This window comes from Thamnophis elegans, chromosome 6 (assembly GCF_009769535.1).
Source record: "Thamnophis elegans isolate rThaEle1 chromosome 6, rThaEle1.pri, whole genome shotgun sequence".
In the NCBI taxonomy this organism is placed as follows: Eukaryota; Metazoa; Chordata; class Lepidosauria; order Squamata; family Colubridae; genus Thamnophis; species Thamnophis elegans.
This window is the reverse complement of record NC_045546.1, coordinates 46,766,543-46,788,634: the sequence shown is the minus strand read 5'-3', so window position 1 is coordinate 46,788,634 and position 22,092 is coordinate 46,766,543. Positions and strand designations below refer to the sequence as shown.

Sequence of the window (22,092 nt, the reverse complement as noted above, 5' to 3'; positions counted from 1 at the left end):
CCACAACTGATGTTTGATGAGCAGCCACTGGCAGCAAGAACTTTTGTTGCTTCTGTTGCATATCACCCCAGAGAATTTGATCCATCAGACTCTTTGTTGTTTCAGTAGGAAGTGAATAACTTTTTATTTGCCAAGGCATTTTAACATGTCGTTTAATTTGCCTTGGGTTTAGTTTTACTTGCTCTGCTGAATTTGATGACTGCTTTAATTACTGTTTCCGCTGTGATATTCTTGTAACCTTTTATGTACAGGATATCATTGCTTTACAATTTACTTTATACCACCCAGAAAGCTTTCACTTAAAAGTAGAGCAAACTTCTTACAAATAAATGATATATATATATATTTTTAAAAAACTAAAACTAAAAAAGAGCAGATACAAATAACAATGTATCCATGTCACTGTTCATGGCATTAATTCTGCAATGAGAAGGGACTTAATCATTTTATATAGGTTCAGTAGTAACAAATTGGAATATCTAACTGATTAAAATTAAGAATAGAATATACTAAAGGTAAGAATCATGTTGTTCTGGAGGAAAGGCTATATCAATGTTCTCTTTTGGTGAATATATTTATGAAATGTATTTTTTATGTTTCTTACGTGATGTATTATATATAATCTTAATTACTCGGTTTATTATACTGTTTCCACCCAAGAAATACTTAAGCTGGCTTACATATTAACCTGTTGCATAAATGCTTATTAATAATTATACCTATAAACATACACTAAATGTGTTTTAATTATACAGCAAATAAAGCAGAATGCTTAATGACATAAACATATGTTAAAATATGCAGGTGATTTTTTTAATGGCATGTATAAGACTTTGTCCATCACCAACTTATAATTCATTGATCTTTTCATTAACCATAAACATACACAGTGGCACCAGTGTTACTTCACTGCCCTTTTTTAACTTCCTGAAGTGCTCGCCTTTGTTGCTACTAATATTATCAGTAGAGATACAAAAATGATCCAATTCCAGTTGTATCACAAATATCTACCTTTGGCAGAAAGGACTTTGGCACATCTGATGTATATTTGTACAACATCTGATACTCGTTTTCTAAACACAATTTAACTTAACACAATAAAAATTAAGCCATTAATTCTCCATGTCTGCCCCTATTTCATTTATCTAAAAGAACACTGCCAAAGTAGTCTTCAGTACTGTGATTTGTGATTTAGAAATAACAACAGGCTAAAGGTTATAGAAAACTGGTCAAAATGTAATATTTTGTAGTGCAACTCCAGGCAAAAGAGTATAATTATCTATATATTCAATTATTTATATATTTAATATATTTTACCATTCCATCTTTCAAAAAAATCTATTGATGTATTGGATACTGTTTAGTCCTCAAGGCTATGACTGACAGTCAGCAACAGCCAGGCTGCGCCTGATTGGCTAAGGCGCGGTGTGGTTGAACGTGGGCTGTCAGACATGCGCCAATTGGCCTCCCTGCTTGACAGCTCCGTATAAATAGCTGTCAAGTAGGGCGAAGTCCCGATCTACCGCTAGCCTGTCTACTGAGCTGTCTGTTCTAATAAACAGCTGTTAACTTACCTCAGGAACCTCCTGCCTCATTCTTCCTCGGCTACACTTCAGATACCGTCTAACAGGATAACAGTATCATCTTTCATATCCCAATATCATGTTTTGATAATTATAACATTAAGAAATCATAGCAGTAGCAATAGCAGTTAGACTTATATACCGCTTCATAGGGCTTTCAGCCCTCTCTAAGCGGTTTACAGAGTCAGCCCCCAACAATCCGGGTCCTCATTTTACCCACCTTGGAAGGATGGAAGGCTGAGTCAACCCTGAGCCAGTGAGATTTGAACAGCTGAACTGCAGAACTGCAGTCAGCAGAAGTAGCCTGCAGTGCTGCATTTAACCACTGCGCCACCTCGGTTCCCTATCATCTTTGCTATTTACATAGCAACAACAGATTTATTAAGTGTGGTACCATATATCTATTCTAAAGTGTTTTTCCTTTTTATATTTTTTGAATGGGAGACTACAATTAGTTATAGCAAAGAAAATTAAGAATTAAATACATAGCAAAATAATTAAAGATTAATTAATTAATTAAAGATGTGTGAGAATTTAAAAAAAGTAAAATGGTGGGAGCAATGTTGCTATCATATCCTTGTCCTTTTTTGTTTATATGACTTTAACATATGGATGTCTAAGGCTTAATATTCATATGATCTTTTATGTTACAAGCAATTGCTAAGGTTTTCTTTTATGGTCTTTAAAATAGAAAGAAATTTAGCCAAAATCTAAGAGTTTTGAACTATTGATATTTCAATAGCAGTACCAACTTAGGCTTATATACCATCTCATAATACTTTCTGGACAATTTATAATGTCAGCATATTGTCCCCAGCAATCTGGGTCCTCATTTTACCAACTTCAGAGGGATGAAAGGCTGAATACCTTGATTCCCATCAGGCTCAAACTCCAGGCTGTGGGCAGAGTTAACCTGCAATACTGCATTCTAACCATTCCATTACCAGAGCTCTTTAAGCTCCAGCTCCACTATTTATATCACACAACTCATAAAGTATACATCAAAATTTCATTGAATTATAGTTGATTTTTAAATTACAAATTATTTTGTAACATGAATGTTGTTCCTCATTTGACTTTACACCATATATTTTTATAAGTTATTATAAAAATAAGAGTAATAAAACTTACTCTGCTTCATAATTCATGTGTTCTCTATAGGAAGCTTAGTGGTCAATTATCAGCATCACAACATAGCACTTGAAAACTCCTAAATAAAACTATGGAGAGTAATTTATTTGGCAATGTTACTTGTTAGATCAGGTAAAAGAAGGCACACAAAGGCTCCAGTAACAACACCGCTTTATTGCAAGTCAGATAAACATCTGGCTGAGGGAGGGTCTGGCAGCATCCCCGCCGGAACAGAGGACCTTGGTGAAACCTCTGTCAGTGGGGGGAAGGGGAATATCTAACACTACTTATTTGTTTATTGTATTATATTTATTAAATTTAACATTCCCCACATCTCACCACAAGGTGATAGCTGATCCAATTGTATTACTCAAAAGAAGGATAATAGAAGGGAATACTATATTTTGGAGAATTGATGTCAGGAGTTCTTTCAAGTACAGCGGCTGATTGATAGTTTGCATATGTTTGCTGAAATAAATGATCATGTCTAAAGAGTAGGGCTTCAAAATTCAGATGAGTATTAGGTGTCAAAAAATAAGAGGTAAAATTCCATCATTATCCAGGAATATCCCTTCTGACATTTTAACAGGACATCATATTGATTTAGGTTGTTGTCAAGTGCCAACATTTTTTTGAGGTTTCCTGTATATACAGTAAATGATCAAAATATGGATAGTGTCTCTTAATGTAGCATCAGCAACATTTCTTTCTAGATTTTTATTGCAGATCTGTCAGTGTACTTTATCCACTTACTTTTGCAGCAGCCAGCATTGCAGAATGGACCAATTATTTAACATAGCTGCCAGAGAAAAGCTGACTCTGATATCATCTTGCTAATGAAGGGCAATCCTGTGCACATAACCAAGTCATTTTCTCACAAATAACTTAGAAAAATGCCATGTCCTGCCTCCTTTTTTTTAATATAGATTTTAGCACTAGAATGCTTCTTAAAGAAATACAAATACAATGAGCCAAAAACACCACAGCAAAACCGTATCTCTTACAGAAACCACACATAATGCTGAGGTAGCAGTTATTTCGTTACAATAGAGATCTCCAGGGTTACTGCATCAGACATCAAACTGGTGCCTTGGAAAGAAGCAAATCAGCACCCTGGCCTGGCTAATACTTAGAGAAAATGTTTAGATAATGTTAAATAAAAACACAATATTTAAAGAAAAGTAAGTTAAAGTGAGATTTCCTTTCTGCCCACAACCAGTATAAAGGTTAATAGCCTACTAATTTGATCACAGTATAGGATATTAGAATCGTGGGCAGCTATGAGGAAGTAAAGGGCATAAATTATGACCATGGGTGATGAGATGATACCTCAATTTCTACACTTCTATCAGATATTCAAAAATGAATATGAACTGAAACATCTATATTATTACATTATCACAAATATAGGGTCATTTCTGCATAATTGCAATTTGCTGTGGAAACTACTGATCAGAAATCATTGGAATAAAACCTGTACAGTGGTGTCTTGGTGCTTGACTGCTTCAAAACTCATTGAATTTGGTACTTGATGCTGCAAAAGGAAGCAGGGGTCAGCCACAGAGGGCAGATGGTCATGCTAGGAAGGTTGCTAACATATGAAAAGAGACAAATAGGAATTTCTTTCTGGTCGAGTGATAAGTCATATAGTTTGTTTGGTACTCATCCTTTTTGTAATTGTTGTGCTTCCCCGAACCAATTAAGGATGAGTACTGAGGTATCACTAGTTGAAAACTGCACTCTGGAATGTCTAGAAGGATTCTCTTTCATTCAAATCATACTAGTGCCATAGCAGTCTAACTGAACTCAGTTAGAACTGAAAAAGCTTCTTGGATGAAAATCAAAACTTTTTCAATAGAAAAAAAAAACAAGAAAGCCAAGTTGCCTTTTGGAAAAAGCATCTTTGCATTCCAGGATGCTTTAAAACTAAATCAGAAATCCTTAAATAAAATATCATATACTTGAAATAAATGTGAGGTCAGTAAAATGCAAACCCTAAAGAAAAGGGATTATTATTTTATCACTGGGAGGATAAATTCAGTGTTTGATATCAGGTGTCTACTTAGTAAGTCAAAATTTTTATTTTGAGGCTGTACCGATCCACTTAATGAGTGTCCAGAAATTTTACGTAGCAGTCACTATAAAAAAGAAATTTACTTGTGGATATGTTTCCAGAAACTTTGTTATATGGTTCTTAAGTCCCACTATATCACAGTTCAGCTATACTAAATTATAGGAGTTTGTCCATTTAAAACTAAGAGGCATTCTACATTTATGAAAGAGGGTTGATGATTAATGAAAGAGGATTGTCATGGTCGGACCACTTCCTACTGAAGCTCGACTTTCGGAGACCAATCCCCCACTGTAGGGAGGAGGAGCCGATTAGGTGGTTCCACCCCAGGCGCCATATAGATCCTCAGACGGCGCTTGATGTTGTGCCTGATACTCTCGCCCGCAGTCCGGTGGAGACCTTAGTTGCTGCTTGGAACTCAGCAGCATCTGAGGCTCTCCACCGGATTGTGCCTTTATGGCCGATCCGCGGCAGTGGATCCAGGAGGGCTCCTTGGTTTACCGAGGACCTCCGGGAGATGAAGCGCCAAAAGAGACGCCTAGAGCGCCGCTGGAGGTCCAGTAAATCCGAGTCAGACTGAGACTATTAAAAACTTGCATCGGAGCATACCTTTCAGCAATACGGACAGCTAAGAACACCTATATTGCCACTCTGATTGCGTCCGCTGAGTCGCGCCCTGCCGCCTTGTTTAGGGTAACCCGCTCCCTCCTGAATGGGAGGGATGCGGATAATCCCTTATGAGGTAGAGCGGAGGAGTATGTCCAGTTCCTCGCGGACAAAGTTGCTCGGCTTCGGATGGACCTGGACTCCAATTGCGCAGAGCCAGCCGCGGTACCGGGGGAGGGTCTTGAGCGACATCTCTGGACTGACTTTCAACTTGTTACTCCTGATGAAGTGGACAAGGCCATGGGAGCGGTGAGTGCCTCCACATGTGCACTGGACCCGTGCCCCTCCTGGCTGGTCGCGAACAGCAAGGAGGTGACACGGGGCTGGATCCAGGTGATGGTGAATGCCTCCCTTTGGGAGGGCTTCTTTCCTCCGCCATTGAAGACAGCGGTGATGAGACCCCTCCTGGAGAAGCCATCTCTGGATCCAGCCATTTTGAATAACTACCGTCCAGTCTCCAACCTCCCCTTTGTTGGGAAGGTTGTTGAGAAAGTGGTGGCCTTTCAGCTCCGACAGTCCTTGGATAAAGTCGATTATCTGGATCCCTTTCAGTCTGGATTCAGGCCTGGCTTCAGCACGGAAACCGCTTTGGTCGCACTGACCGATGATCTCTGGAGAGCCAGGGATGGAGGTCATGCCTCCATCCTAGTGCTTCTTGACCTCTCAGTGGCCTTCGATACCATCGACCATGGTATCCTTCTGCGACAGTTACGAGAGGTGGGGTGGGAGGCACCGTTCTTTGGTGGTTCTCCTACCTCTCGGACAGGTCGCAGTCAGTGTTGGTCGGGGGCAGAGGTCACCCCTAGGCCCCTGAAATATGGGGCCCCACAGGGTTCGGTCCTGTCCCCCCTTCTGTTTAACATCTACATGAAGCCGTTGGGTGAGATCATTCGGCGGCACGGGATAAAATACCATCAGTACACGGATGATACCCAGTTGTATATGTCCGCCCCATGCCAACTCAGTGAAGCGGTTGACGTGATGTGCCATGCCTGGAGGCTGTCAGGGTCTGGATGGAGGTTAACAAGCTTGCGCTCAATCCAGACAAGACCAAGTGACTGTTGTGTTTCCCTCCCAAAAATTTGGCTAGTACTCCATCACTCAGGCTGGGGGGGGGGGTGAAATTTTACGCCCCTCAGACAGGGTTCGCAATTTGGGAGTCCTCTTGGACCCACAGCTGACCTTAGAACATCATTTGTCGGCTGTGACCAGGGGGGCATTTGCCCAGGTTCGCCTGGTGCACCAATTGCGTCCCTACCTGAACCAGGAGGCACTCGCAACAGTCACTCATGCCCTCGTGACCTCAAGACTGGACTACTGCAATGCGCTCTACATGGGGCAGCCCTTGAAGAGCATTTGGAGACTTCAGCTCGTCCAGAATGCAGCCGCGCAAGCAATTGTGGGTGCACCTCGGTACACCCACATTACACCTATCGTCTGCGAGCTGCACTGGTTACCGATTGGTCTCCGGATACACTTCAAGGTGCTAGTCGTCACTTATAAAGCCCTTCATGGTATTGGACCTGGGTACTTGAGAGACCACCTGCTGCCAATTACCTCCCAAAGACCCATTAGATCACACAGATTAGGCCTCCTCCGGGTTCCGTCTACTAGCCAATGTCATCTGGCCACTACCCAGGGGAGGGCCTTCTCTGTGGCGGCTCCGGCCCTTTGGAACGAGCTCCCCGCAGAGATTCGGACCTCACCTCTCTCCAGGGCTTCCGAAAAGCCGTTAAAACCTGGCTGTGTCGGAAGGCCTGGGGTCGATGAGTTCCCTTCCCCTCTTGAATCGTGTGGCTGTTGGTTATTTTAAATGCTCTGTATTTTTTGTTGTAGTTTTCTGTTTCCCTTCCCCTCCTTGGGTTTGTGCACCGCCCTGAGTCCCGTTGGGAATAGGGTGGCATATAAATAAAATGAACCTCGAACCTCGAACCTTGACATACTTGATTTGGTAATTCTGAAAGCAATTTGAATTTATTTTTAAATATAATGTTATCCTGAATTATTTTAAATTATACAAATATTCCCTGTAATTGTAGGGTATGACATTTGTACACTAGGTAGCAAAGTAAAGTATTTGGCCATATCATGAAAAAGTTCGTACTCTAGAATTTGGTGCAATTGTAGAATAAAAGGTGCTGTTTTAAAAAAGTTATTTCTCAATAAGCAAATAATGTAGAAATGATTCAAACAAAAGTGTAGGTTGTATTTTCTGTTTGAAACTTCATTATGCTGTGTAAGCAAAACAAATACTAACAAAGTTCCCCATGATTTATGTATACTTCATAGAACTGCATGCTCAGTTTATTTCATATGTGATAACGCTGCCCTATTAGGGCTGGTGAGTGGTTTTACTGGCAATAATATTATAGCTTTTTCAAAATGGAATGGCGTGTTAGTTCTAACCTCTGTCACCATATCTGCTGTTGTCCCTAAAAGGTACGGGGAAAAATATGAAGCAGGTATTTATCTCTTCAGTCAACTGAAGAGTCTACATTTGGAATTATAGGAGTGTAAAAAGACTCCCTGTTGCAAACTATTGTTTACACTTATGGAATAAAATGAGATGCTTCCCCAAGTATGTTTTGATTGCATTGAAAAATAATGTGGAATCAATTCCATATGCTACATGTGGAAAGTGACATATAAATATGTCTTTAATATTGTTGTTGAGATATCATTTCTGCTATAACTGAAACCAGCTACATAAAAAGGGCAGCTTTTCACTCCATGGAAACAGGTGGTCCTCAGTTCTACTTTTGCATACCTTAGAACTTCAATCATAATTTGTAAAAACTGAAAGCTTATTTTATTTCCATTCTGTGTTGTGAAACACATCTGCATTACACAAAGTAAAATATGAAACTTCTAAAAATAATTTCAACTTCTCCTTAAAATTTCCTTATCCTTGTGTGTGAAGGTCCTCTAACGACTTTGCATCTCACAGGCTCCCAAAATATGTTAGGTGTGTTTGTCCAGCAGATTCCCCATTACAGCTTGATATTTTGATTTATCTCTTGCCAAATACAAAGATAAATCGATCCATAATTTCCAGGACTTGCAAGTAACTATAAGCATTGCAACAGAAAGAAGCAACATTCAATATCATTGCAATTTCATATAAAAAATAATGCAAAGTTGAAGATTAACATTTACAGCCCTAGATGTTGAATATGTACATATGTTATCTTGAAAAAAATATTACCCTCTGAACAGGAGTTATACATTCCTATCATTAATGGTTTTTCTTTCGGTGTAAAGTCTACTATATGATGGAACCTAGAAATGAAATTACTAAATGCATTATGATTAAAGCATTTTGATTGTTTATGTCTTGTGATGTAAATCTATGGAATCATTGAGCCTAGCAATATATAAAAATAAATAATTAACTAGAATTATCTTAATATACCTGTGCTCAAATTATCACTATTATTCTCAAAGTTACAGGGATCTGGCAGCAATTTCAGTTCCCAGATCAAAATGAATCCCAAAAAAGGGTTTAAGAAGACAAACATCTCTTTTAACAGCTATGAACTTTGGCTCACTGTTCTATTTATAATCTCTCTATGTATTTGTACTGTTTTATTAACATTTCTATGGCTGTTCAACCAGACAACTGAACAAGGTAAGAAACTACAAACTTTGCAATTTGTTCTATATTAAAACTGAATAGTCTTAAATTGCTGTTGATATATACAGTATATATACAGTATTTAATTGCTCGTTTTGTTTGGCATTGTAATGACTACTGCTTCTTTGGGGAAAAATACATATTAAAAGCATTCTACCCTGGAAGCATTCTTTAGATGCTAAACTATATGTTCTATGAAATAAAGGCAGCAAAGAACTGACTCAATTTAAAGTTTATGTGAAAACGATTTTGTACTTTTGTATCTTTGTTAAAATTCCTTTCATTTAAATGTTTGAGAAATTATTATAACCAAATCATATAATCAAAGGTTATTGTTACATAGAATGAAATGACAAATGGAAATAAAAAGAACGCACTGTTCCCACCATTAGTATTGCTGTGATATATTCTCACTGTTGTGAGAATTGGTGGTCTAATGGATGTTAAAATTCTTAAGAAAGTAACACAATTTTTACCAGAATTGAATTGTAGCACATTATTTATTTTAATGTTAAATTTGCATAGGTTCTTTCACTTTAGATATTTTGTGATTATTTCCCAATGTTGTGCTCTTGGTCACTTTACTTTTGTTTTATTTCTTGTCAAAAGTATATTTTTGTTTAAAGTTAGGCAAGGTTATACAAAATTTCCCATGGTTACATTATTTTAAAATATACCCAAACAATTTGTTTTCTTCTTGTCATAATGGTTCTATGAATTAAAAATGTATTACAAAAAAACACAAGGAACTATTAAGTATTCTTCTTTGGTTTTCTTTGTACTTTAACAATAAAGTACAAATCAAATCTTAACTCAAAAGTCCAGACAATAGATGATAGAATGGATACAATCTACAATGGTTATGAGATTTATAAGATCTCTATGTTATTGCATTATACCTTTTCCAAAATTTCTTACTGAGATGGAATTGGTAAAGACTATAAAAATAAATAATTTTATTTATTTCCCACAAGTGCATTAATTTCTTGTAACTCACACATTTTCAAATTTTCTGATGCAGTTTCTGGAGCAGAAAAATGAAATCAGTCGTACATTTTGGAAAAATGTGTACATAAATGAATAAATGGATAAAATAAATGTTATATTATTGAAAAATTGTTGTCAAGGTTACTTATATTTGGAAAAGTACATATGAAAACTACATATGACAGAAACGTATATATGACAGAAACGTAATATTGGGTTTCTGTCTGGATGGTCTCTTATGATGAGCCGATGGACAGAGAATGGAAGTGTGAACTTCCTCCCATATTTGGGCACACCAGGGGTTGTGACTTTAAATATATACCTTTCTCCCTGGCTCAGCTGATAACGGAGGAGAGCCTGTGGCTTAATGGTTAACACATCTGCCCAATATGTAATACAGCCCAGGTTCGAATCCCAGTAAGGGTATGGCTAGCTGATGAGAGCTAAATAGCTTGAAATAGATCTATACTAGTCTCCCTTTATTTATTTATCAGCACAAATACACACACACACACACACACACACACACATTATGTGTGTGTGTATGTATGTATGTATGTATGTATGTATGTATGTATGTATGTATGTATGTATTTAGTGTCACAACCCCTGGTATGCCCCAATTATGGGAGGAAGCTAACTGCTTCCATTATCTGTCTATCGGCTCATCACAAGAGACCATCATGACAGAAACCCAATATTTTTACTGTTGCCTTTGTTACATTTGTGTAGTATTTGTGCTGATAAATAGATAGATAGAAATAGAAATATAGATCTATACTAGTCTCCCTTTATTTATCAGCACAAATACTACATATATATATGTAGGCTGATAAAAGGAGTCGTTCTCTGTAGCTCAAATGGTTAACTCCCTGCCTGGGAGGCAATAGAGCACAGGTTCGATTCCCAAAAACTTGGGTATGGCTAGCTGATGAGAGCTAAATAGCTTGAAATAGATCTATACTAGTCTCCCTTTATTTATTTATCAGCATAAATATAACATATATATATATATATATATATATATATATATATATATATATATATATATATATATATATATATATATATATATATACTTAAAGTCACAACCCCTGGTATGCCCAAGTATGGGAGGAAGGTCACACTTCCTAGCTGATGAGAGCTAAATAGCTTGAAATAGATCCTTTATTTATTTATCAGCATAAATATAACATATATATATATATATATATATATATATATATATATATATATATATATATATATATATATTCACACACACACACACACATATACATACATACATACATACATACATACATACATACATACATAAAAGTACAAAATAAAGATATAGCCTGATTAAGAAATATGGCTGATTAGAATTTAGTTAGGGAAAAATAATAAATTGAGCATAATTACACTGGCTTTACCTTTATTGGTCATTTATTATGAGTATAGTCCTTTATGCATAATCTTTGCTTGGCTGTTATTCAATTGTAGATTTGTGTATTTCTGCTAATAACTCATTGATCTATAAAAGTGTTCTATGAGAGGGAGAGAATGTAGATTAAATTTAGAACAAAAGTATTATTCCTGATTTTCACAACTGTCACAATTATAGAATTCCAAAAGTTATCAAACTGTTCTTTATAATAGCATGATATATTTCTAACATGAGATATTTATTAAATATATACCTGAGAAATGAATGCTACATTTATGTAATTTATTTTAAACAAACTTTAAATCTATGTTCTAATTATTAGTTTTTGCAATATTGTCCCTGTGTATACCAATCAATGGTAAACAATTGCAAGTGTCTTTTTCCAAATCTATTTATAAGAAAACTGTTTTATGCCCAAGAGAATGATTCTTAAAATACTCTGAAAGTATTCGCTTCCTGACATCATACCTCATACTAAATAAAATTATCTGCCTATTATTGCTCTTTCACTAGTGTATCAGCAATTTTAATCCAAATTGAAACTATTAATTTCTATGACTAAAGCCATCTGTTTTATATGTATTACATCAGTTTTCTATGTTTTTATTAGTCTGAATTAAAAATAACTCTAAGCCTTTTCTTAGGTCCAAGATGGTCTACGTAATTCATTAAAGAAAAGAAAACAATACAACAAGATTGATGAAATCTAAATTAATAACTTGTTATAACACATATCATATAAGCATCAGCACTGCATTATAAAGGAGTCTAATATAAAGAAAGCCTTTTATCTTACAATAAAGCACTAATGTAAGGTTAGGTATGTGAATAGGGTTGGATGACCATAGCTTTAGATCTGTAAAAGATAACATAACACTATTTTCTAGAAACATGGATCTAAGCTTTCCCAATTTGTATCAAACCCAAGTGAACTTCCAAACATCATTCTTGGCTTGTCAAAAACTACATACTCTCCCACAACTACATCCTGTTCTTCAACTGTAGCATCATTAATACAAAATAGTTCAGTTGTTATTTATGTTCTATCTCAACTAAGGATAGTCCTGGAGTTTCTGCTTGCCCTGTTGTCAGAATGGACTGTCCATTGTTTCCTGAGTACAGAAAAATATGATGTCATTCTCTATCTGTTCCCATGTTTTGAATTGTTTTGTGTTCTAAGTTGTCTTAAGCCTTTTAAATATAGGGTTTCTAATCTAGCAAGAATCTATCTGTTTGACTACAGCATTTGCCAAAGCTCCCTTATCCCTTTAGGTTCTATCCAAGTTTGGAAAAGTACACTTGCATTACTTCAGTGCTAGAAATAGAATGAAAACTGTTTATAATGAAAATATATACAGTTGAATATTTATTCTATCTCTACTTGCATGAATCCATATTCATAGATTTAAAAAATGCAAAAATTCTAAACCAACAGAATGAGAGAAACAATTTGTTTTCTAACTTCTATGCTTTTTTAATCAGGAGCAAAATGCCACGAAGCAAAGGGAATATTTACAATAAAATCAGGAGCATTGTTCACCCCTGATTTGCAAAATAAATCATCGGTAAACTTCAAAGTTCTTGCCTTTGATGTTCAGCAAATGGTAAAAATAAACTGATTTTTACTGGATTAATTCTGTATTTACACATTCCCTTTTTTGTTTAAATAAGTCAATGCCTATCAATATATGTGAATGAATGTGCAAGAGAGAAGAATATAAAAGCAATATAACTTAGACTTATATACTGCTTCACAGTGCTTTACAGCCCTCTCTAAGAGATTTACAGAGTCGGCATATTGCCCCTAACAATATTTTACTGACCTTGGAAGGATGGAAGGATGAGTCAACTTTGAGCCGATGACAATTGACAGTCAGCAGAATTAGCCTGTAATGTTGTATTCTAGCCACTGGGTCACCACATAGTAGTTATATATGTGTATGCATAAGTATGCCCATAAGAGATGGCATGTTCTTTAAATGTAAATATATAATGTTGCTGACAAGGTATGAATTTTATTTTTATATTATTCCTTTTATGTTTTGATTTTTAAACCCTTTTGGCTGTTCTAAGTCTCTCTACAAGAAAATGGCAATATACTTCATGTCAAATAGTTACATAGAACAGCAGACAGAAAAGTTTAGAAAGAAAGCAAATTCAAAAATACTATATAGTATACAATATTATAATGCTAAGAACAAATAAAACATAGAAAAGAGCCATGTCTATCTAGAGAAGGAAACCTTCTCTAGACAGCTAGAGCTAACCAAAGCACATCCCTATAAGAGATTTTCCACCCACCCTAATTCAAGTCTGAAGGGAAAGCCAGGTTTTCAAACATATTTTAAACACAGTCATGATGGGGGATGTAAGATCCACTTCCTAAGGCCCATTAGATGGCATTGGTTGTGGAACTCAGAACATGAGCACTTGTCCAAGTTAAACATGTCATAAGCTTAGAGTCCTTTGCATTGCCACAAGAGATCCACATCCATTAGATGGCATTGGTTGTGGAACTCAGAACATGAGCACTTGTCCAAGTTAAACATGTCATAAGCTTAGAGTCCTTTGCATTGCCACAAGAGATCCAAATCCAGTCCCATTGAATTCTGTTGATGCTTATCTACTGCCAGTTTAGTGCTGATCATTTACTAGATTCTTGTACACAGTCTTGAATAAGCCTTCTATGTAAAAACCTTAAAATGGTTCTGATTCTTTGACCCTGACAGTCAATTGATTTAATCAATTTGTATGCATATGTATATATCCTTTTCCTTCATGGTCATTATTTTTGAGCAGAAAGATGTCACTGCTGCATTAACCAAACTTTGTCTGTCTGTCTGTCAAGCAGCTTTCTTTTCTATCTCTATATATCTATATTAAAAAAGCCATAATATTATTTAAAAATATTAATTTGTAAGAAAAACTGAATATTTCTTGCCTTTATAGGAAGAGAGTTTTCAGTTTTTTTCTGATATATCACTTTTTATATTTTCTATATTAGAAAATATATTCTACATATGTTTTATATTGTTTATCTTTGTATATCTAGGTAGATGATATGTTACATGCAAGTGAACTTCAAAATGAATATAAGGAAAGTAAAGTTATCCAATTTAGGTAAGTTAATTTTTAATCAAAATTAATATTAGGATGGACATTATGTACACAGGCTTGAAATATTATTGAAATCATAGGATCTCTCACACTAGAATTATAACATGTTTATTCCTCTTCATCTGCTTCTAAAGCTACAGTTTTAAAACTCCTACATAGTTATCATATGCTCAGTATAAATCCTGTTCTATGCTCATTAGGAAAATTGGAGTACATTTCCTTATTTAAGGTCTTAATGAAAAAGTAGTAGTAAAATTAAATGAAAATGAAGGAAATAAATAAAAAGTGTGAAGAAAGTTCCTTTTATCAGCCCAAAGTAATCCACTCCTGGATGAAACATAAATTATGGGCTATAATACAAGTGATCCTCATCTACAATTGAGACTGGAACTTCCATCACTAAGTGATGCGGTCATTAAGACGCATTTGATTTTATGATGTTTATTGCCATGGTTGTTGATGGCATTTAATGCCATCATTAAATGAATGCAGTTTCTGCCTTTGAATTTGCTTATCAGACGCCCCTGGAAAGGTCATAAATAGTGATCATGAAACTGTGGGGCTCTGCAACTATCATAAATACATGCCAATTGTAAGCACCCAAATTTTGATCATATGAATTTTGTTCAATGATCAAAAATGGGAGGACTGCTCATAAGTCAATGTTCAGCAGTGGTGTAACTTTAAACAGTCATGAAATGAATGATCATAAGTTGAGAACTACCCATAGAACCATAATGGTCTGGTACAATTTGGTAAAAAGATATTTTATTACTTTCCACTCAGGAGGCAAAAGAAATAGTGAGTGATCCCAAACTAGCTTCACCCTCCACAACAGAGAACTGGTTATCCCAGTTCATAACCACTACTTTTATTTATCACAAAACTACGGAAGAGAAATTACTCCAGGAATCATTTTCTTTACTCCATATCCTAATCAGATCTGTTAAGAAATAAGATGCATTTCCTCATCATTAATTTTAACAATTGTTAAATACCTTTGCTAATATTATTAAAATATAGAATCACCATTCTCAAGTTCAGTAGTTTTAACTATCAAGTTATAGTACATATACTATAAGTAAAATAAGAGGGAAAATGTTTGGCTTTAATAAAAATGAAACTATGTACCGGTATTTGCTACATACTTGACAATGAATCAAGAGCATTTTCAAATTCCACAGCATTACCTATCACATTATATTACTAAAAAGTTAAATAAGAGGGGAAAACTTTTACTTGAATAAGAATGAAGATATACTGTATTCAGACAAACATCTTCACAGCAATATCCATTTTAATATTCCAAAACTCATTCATAGTCTAGTCCAGAATTCTGGCATTTCTAATGGAATCTTGTCCAAAACATAACCACTATCAAGTCTGTTTAGCTTTTAAGGTTAGACAATCTCAACCTGGTTTTATATTCCTTATTTTAATTAACAGATGGATTATTGCCATAATGCTCTAAATCCATGTAATTTATCATAGAACAAAAACATGATTTTAAATTATGCATATACTGTGTAGAGGTTTTATCTTTCACTTCTCAAGTTATAATGTTCATGAAATCTTTCTTCATACATAGTAGTTAAACATTGTGTGTGTGTGTGTGTGTGTGTGTGTAGCCACATACACAACATATAATTCTGTGTGGTTTAGTTCATTAGTTCATGTTTCAATTTTAGCTTTATTATGTATGATACAGAGCAAAGTACTAAAATCAAGTTAATTTTAATACAGAAAATTACACTCAGTTGCCATGATAATTAGTATTTAGGCTACTACTATAAGTAAAAAAGCATGTGCACCAGAAACCCTGAAGAGGAACGGGCAATGCCACATATGCCAGACGACAAAGTCTCTTCGGGCACACGTGCTATAAGTTCATCACAGCCATAGAATGTCTGTTCAATATTTATACTTAAGCAGTTCTTGTTGGATTAATTGCAAAACAAACCTACCCAACTTGTAAAACTTTGATTTCATTGCTTTTTTCTGTGAACATGTATCATTTTAATTCAAAGAATCTTTCCTTACAATTTTTCTATAAAAGACATGCATTGTATTACAATGTTCTTTGTTGCAATCTAATTTCACATTTGAAATTTTGATAAGTCAGAAAGATAGCATAGAAATAATTGCCTAAAACATTACAGTACATGAATAATTTAAGAAATTAAAGGAAAAGTCTTTGAATATACTCTAGTCTTCTCTTTGACCTTGAAAGAATTAATCATCTCTTAGTCATTGCTGCTTCAGTGACAAAATGCTGATATAGGTCTTTAAAAAGACTAAAGGTCACTTGCTCTGTAACTAAAACTAATGTTTCTTTACATCAACAGAAAAAGTTATATAGTCACCACTATCCTCAGTCCTAATCTTGCTAGAGAAATTGATACAGAGAAAAACTTACAATAAGAAAATCAAACAAAATTTCCCATTGAGTAAAAACAAAAATCACTGTGGAAAATTACTAAAGGAGAATGTAGCTCAAGGTTGAAAAGGGTGCAGGTCCAGAGATGATGTTAGCTAGTTTAGAAAATCTGCAAAATGCTAGATAATTTGAATAGTCTGCGAGAAAAAAAAACCAAGCTCAGAGGGTACCAAGGAGTCCTCATTTGTGGAAAACGCCAATGTTCCAATTAAAGGATATTAGAAAGAAAAAAATGCCATATCAATAACAATATATATGGAGAGAAACTAAGGTAAAATTAACTATATTTTTTGGATTCTCAGAGACTAAGTGGATTTATCTCAGGGTAATTAACTCTTTTGGCAACATAGATAAATCATGTTTTAAATAGCAACTTTTGACCTTATTTCTTGCCTGGATTGGATAATATTTTTAAAGATTAATAAGATACGATGAAATGAAGTGCAAAACAATTTATTTCACTTAAACGATGCCACATAGTCAAGATAAAGCTATAAGCCAAGTGAGCCCAACCATGTGGGGTAAAAATAGCATGTTAACATAACAGTCTTCAAGAATATAATATATAATTTACCTGGTGCTCTCATGAATTTCTTGGCGTGGCAGCATGATTAAAAAGAATTATTTTATAGTTCTATGGTATAAGCCCTTCAGAAAATGTATTTCCAACAAAAATAAAGGTGAGGTATTGAGCAGTTAATTACTCTTACATTAAAATCCCACATGTCTTTAGAAAAATTGATTTTGCTAATGTCAATTTATTAATGTACTTACATTTAATTTTTTTAAAAAATTAATGTTCATGTTTAAATTGTAAAGTGTTTTAAATTATTTTAAAGTTGAATTTAAAAAGTATATCATGTTAATTACTTTCAACCACTGCACTACAATTATTTGTAATTTGTAGTCCTTTATTCCTTACTGAGTATCTATATGAATATACCCAGAAAACAGTAATAACTGATCATCATTCTGAATTCTTTGGATTTATGTGTATCTAAATTCTAAATTTATGTTTTTACTTATAATCATAATTTCCTCATTGATCTTAGATTGGTTAAGCAGATCGTTAAACTTACAATATTTTCAGTTCATTTATTGATTGCAAACATGATTTGCTACATATATAAGACAAATGTTTGATTCCATGTCTTTTTTAAATTAATATGTTTAAAAAAATAAGAAGCTACTGATATGAGCCATTGTCCTATTTATCTCCCTATGATCTCCCAATTGAGAGTAGCTCACCCCACTCATTCTAACTGAAGAGGCTTGCTATGGGTGCCATCTGCTAAGGAATTCCAGCAGGCAGGTTCAAGGAGAAAAGCCTTTTCTGCTGTGACCCCATGCATGGGGAATATGCTACCACTGGAGGCGAGGACTACTCCCACTGTTTTGCCCTTCTAGAACCATATTAAAACATGGCATCGCCATTGAAAGGGCCCTATATACAAACTAGCTCTCCAAGTTAATCAAAATGGGTGGAAAGCAAGCATATTTTGAACAAAATATTTTAAGATTCCACATAAAAAATGCTCCCCCCCATTGTTTTTTTTCATTTTTTTCCTTTAAATATGCACATTGGTTACAAACAATTTCAGGGTTATACAATTAGGTGTGTATGATGTTATAAAAAAGGAGGAAAGTTCAAGCCATTAAAAATCATGCTAGTTTAGTGCCAAGATTCTGGTTATTCATCTGTTGTTCAATACAAACTAATTTATGTTTGTATATTAATTTTTGTTGTTGTTTACCTCTAACCAGAAATGGTAGTGTAATTGTAGTCTTCAAACTTTTCTTTGTACGGTGGGTGTCTGAAGTAAAGATAAAGACTGCGTTGGTCTATGGCATCAAAGAGAATAAAAGTGAACTCTTACAGACTTTTAACATTGATGTGAACAGCATAGAAATAACAGGTAATCCACAATTTTTTAAAATACAGGAAAGTGTTTGATTGGTTATTTTCTGCTGATTTTTGCTTTGATACTGGCATATTCACCACTGTATTTATGTTCATATCAACACCACTTTCTATTATTTTCAGATTTAACCATTCTAAAATATTTATGATCACCATATGCATACAACTTCATGTATATACATGAACACATACACATACATGCAAATGTTACCAAAATAACACCAAAAAGCAAATGGAGTAAAAAAATTAAAATTATGCCAAGTTTCAAAACTCACAATTGGCTAGGAGGTGAAATATTTTTTCCAGCAAGAATGAAATATTAATAATATGGTCTCACATGACTACATAACTATGTGAATCTGGGAGTGGGGGGGGGAGAGACTTCATATTCAATAAAATGGCTTTAAGGGGGTTACAAAGTATTTTTTCATATTTTAAAACTAGCGCTAAGCCTTAAAATTTTGATCCAAATGTTATTTGAGATTCAAGATCTGCTGTTCTGCTTTCAGCAATGAACCTGGTAATACTGAGGTAATTTATTTAGTGCATAACGTACATATAAAAAAAATTCTCTATTTTGTCATCAGTGATGTTACCTATGTTTGGGTAATGAAATGTCTGCAAGAAAACAAGCAAGCTCAGAGTATCAAGGACTCCTCATTTCAACCCTGAGCTACAAATATTCTTCCTTATTTTGTAATTGCTATAATACATGCACTTTCAAAAAATCTATTTTATAAATTACATTGTGTAGAAACATTTAAAGTAGCATGCTTTATATTCAAAAATTGAACTCCAAACTGAAAGTTCTTGGGGAAAAATCCATCACTTGGCATAAATTTCCTACTTACATATCTTTGGTTCCTATATATCAATTTAAGATAAACTCTTAACAGTTTATCTCACATGGCTGATTTTTTTTTAGTTGATAAATAAACATTTCCGTTTCTTTTATCAACTTAACTCTAATCAGTGCTGTGTATGATTCAACTGTAGGTTAGGAATTTAACAATATGAAGATATAATAACATATAATCTATTTAAGGAATACAAAGTCAGGAAGCTGGACAAAATTACAATTACTTCTCAATACCAAACCAAAAAACATTTTTATATTGAACTTGGAACAAATAGGAATATTTTATTTAGAAATAATTGTGCAGGGGGAGGCTGGTCATTTGCTTTTCTTTCTCTTTCACTAAATTTGGAATATTTCTGTTACTAAAGCAAGCCTTAATAACACCTAGTTAATAAGAACAAGATTTATTTCCATAATAAATAAGAAAATTCATTCACTTTTTGAATTATTGTGTAATGTGACAATAATTAATACAAATTAATTTGGAAACATAAAGAAGAATTTTTATCGGTTTTTTTTAAAGTCTGTTTGGTTCATTTTGCAGATTTGGGAATATCTACTACAAGCAGTCCTTTGACAACATCTGGTTAGTCAAAACAAAATGCATATTATTGTTTTATTAATAATTAATGAAAACCCTTTGAGAAAATTATCCTTTTTTTCCTTTATTTTTTGTTTATTTATTTTTCAGGTTTGGAAATATTTAGTACAAGCAGTGCTTCAACAACTTCTGGTTAGTAAATATAGAATGTATCACTGCACAGGAAAACTTTTCATTTTATTAATTAATAAAAACAGCTTTTAAAAAATTAACTTTTTGTTTTGTGGTTTGATTCACTATCCAGGATTGGGAGTAACTCATACAACTATTTCAACAACAACCGGTTAGTAAATACAGATTTTATTAAGTACACAAAAACTTAGGGAAGGTATATGGAATCCCCCAACTTTTTAAAATAAAATTGCTTTGTGAAACAATTTTCATATTCATTTTAGTTTTGTAATTGAAACGTTCACTTTTCAGAGTTAAGCACAATAAATGCAAGTTCTGCTTATATGGATATGGATTGTGACATGATAAAAAAACGCATTAAAAATTCTGGGTAAACAAATTGTATTTTATTTAATTTTCAAACTCAAAGATTCATAGTTAATTATTTTTAAAGTATACTAATATTCTTCTATTTTTTATAACAAAATAATCTGTGTTTCTTCTAGAATATATCTATTTCCGTGTGTAATCACAAACAATTTATTTTAATTATTTTACATAATATTCAAATACTGGATTCAAGAACATTACTCTTTTTCTGTAATAGTGAATTGATTTCCATCTATTTTAGTAATTGGAACATATAACAATTGGTAAATATTTAGATAAATAAGCCTCATTTTTAAATTTACATTTCTCTCTCTTTCTTCCTCTCCCTCCCTTTCTCCCTCCCTCCCTCCCTCCTTCCCTCCCTGTGTGTGTTTGTGTGTGTGTTGTGGTTTTTCTGTGTGTATGTGTCTTTGTGTATGTGTATCACTGTAATTTGGAAACAAAATCAGTGACCATAGAAAACATTTCCAATGGATTCATTTCCTTCTCCAGTAGATGGCATTGTTGTTTAGTTTTCAGAAGAACAAATAAGAAATAAATAAAATAAAATAAAGAAATAACTCTGTTGTTGACATCAGCAAAAAATTGTTCTGGATTTGATAATTTTGCCATTAGAAATAATCAAGGCTGAACTTTCTTGCTTAACTTAATAGAATTAAGTTTCCAGAATAATGAGAAAACAGCCCGTTAAGGAAAGCTCAGCTATTTTATCTATTTCTAAAATTCTAAACATTTATTGTGATCATAGCAATACCTTAACTATTATTTAACATTATTATTCTTGTGTCAGTACACTGAGTGCATTTATAATTCATCTTCAATACAAAAATCTTAGTAAAAAGCCACTAGAAAGCAAGCCAATTTTTATTGTCATAAGCTAGATAATAACAGAAAGTGAATCCAATCTAAAGCCACTTCAAAAGTTTTATTTCAAATGAGTAGATGTCTTACTTTATACTACATTAATCTTCATTGCATATTCACATCTATAGTACAGTACATGTCAATGTGAAACAGAAGTTTCTTAGACAAATGAACTATGGAATTATTTTTGTTACATTTTAAGAAATCCCTTGAATTGACTATTTCTGAAAATATGTCTTTTGGTTGTAAGATTGGATAGCTTCTTGATTATCTTCTATGGGTGGTATTCTA

At 34.1% G+C, this 22,092-nt stretch overlaps 1 protein-coding gene across 1 annotated transcript in view; it reads left to right on the top strand.

Moving 5' to 3' along the window:
- Nucleotides 1-5,506: 5,506 nt before the first annotated feature.
- TMPRSS15 (transmembrane serine protease 15) overlaps nucleotides 5,507-22,092 on the top strand; it is a 60,762-nt gene continuing 44,176 nt past the window's right edge. The window contains exons 1-6 of the mRNA XM_032219804.1: nucleotides 5,507-5,540; nucleotides 12,984-13,105; nucleotides 14,554-14,621; nucleotides 18,820-18,971; nucleotides 20,380-20,421; nucleotides 20,527-20,568. Of these exons, the coding sequence (XP_032075695.1) occupies nucleotides 5,507-5,540; nucleotides 12,984-13,105; nucleotides 14,554-14,621; nucleotides 18,820-18,971; nucleotides 20,380-20,421; nucleotides 20,527-20,568 (460 nt within the window). The remainder of the gene's footprint in view (nucleotides 5,541-12,983; nucleotides 13,106-14,553; nucleotides 14,622-18,819; nucleotides 18,972-20,379; nucleotides 20,422-20,526; nucleotides 20,569-22,092) is intronic.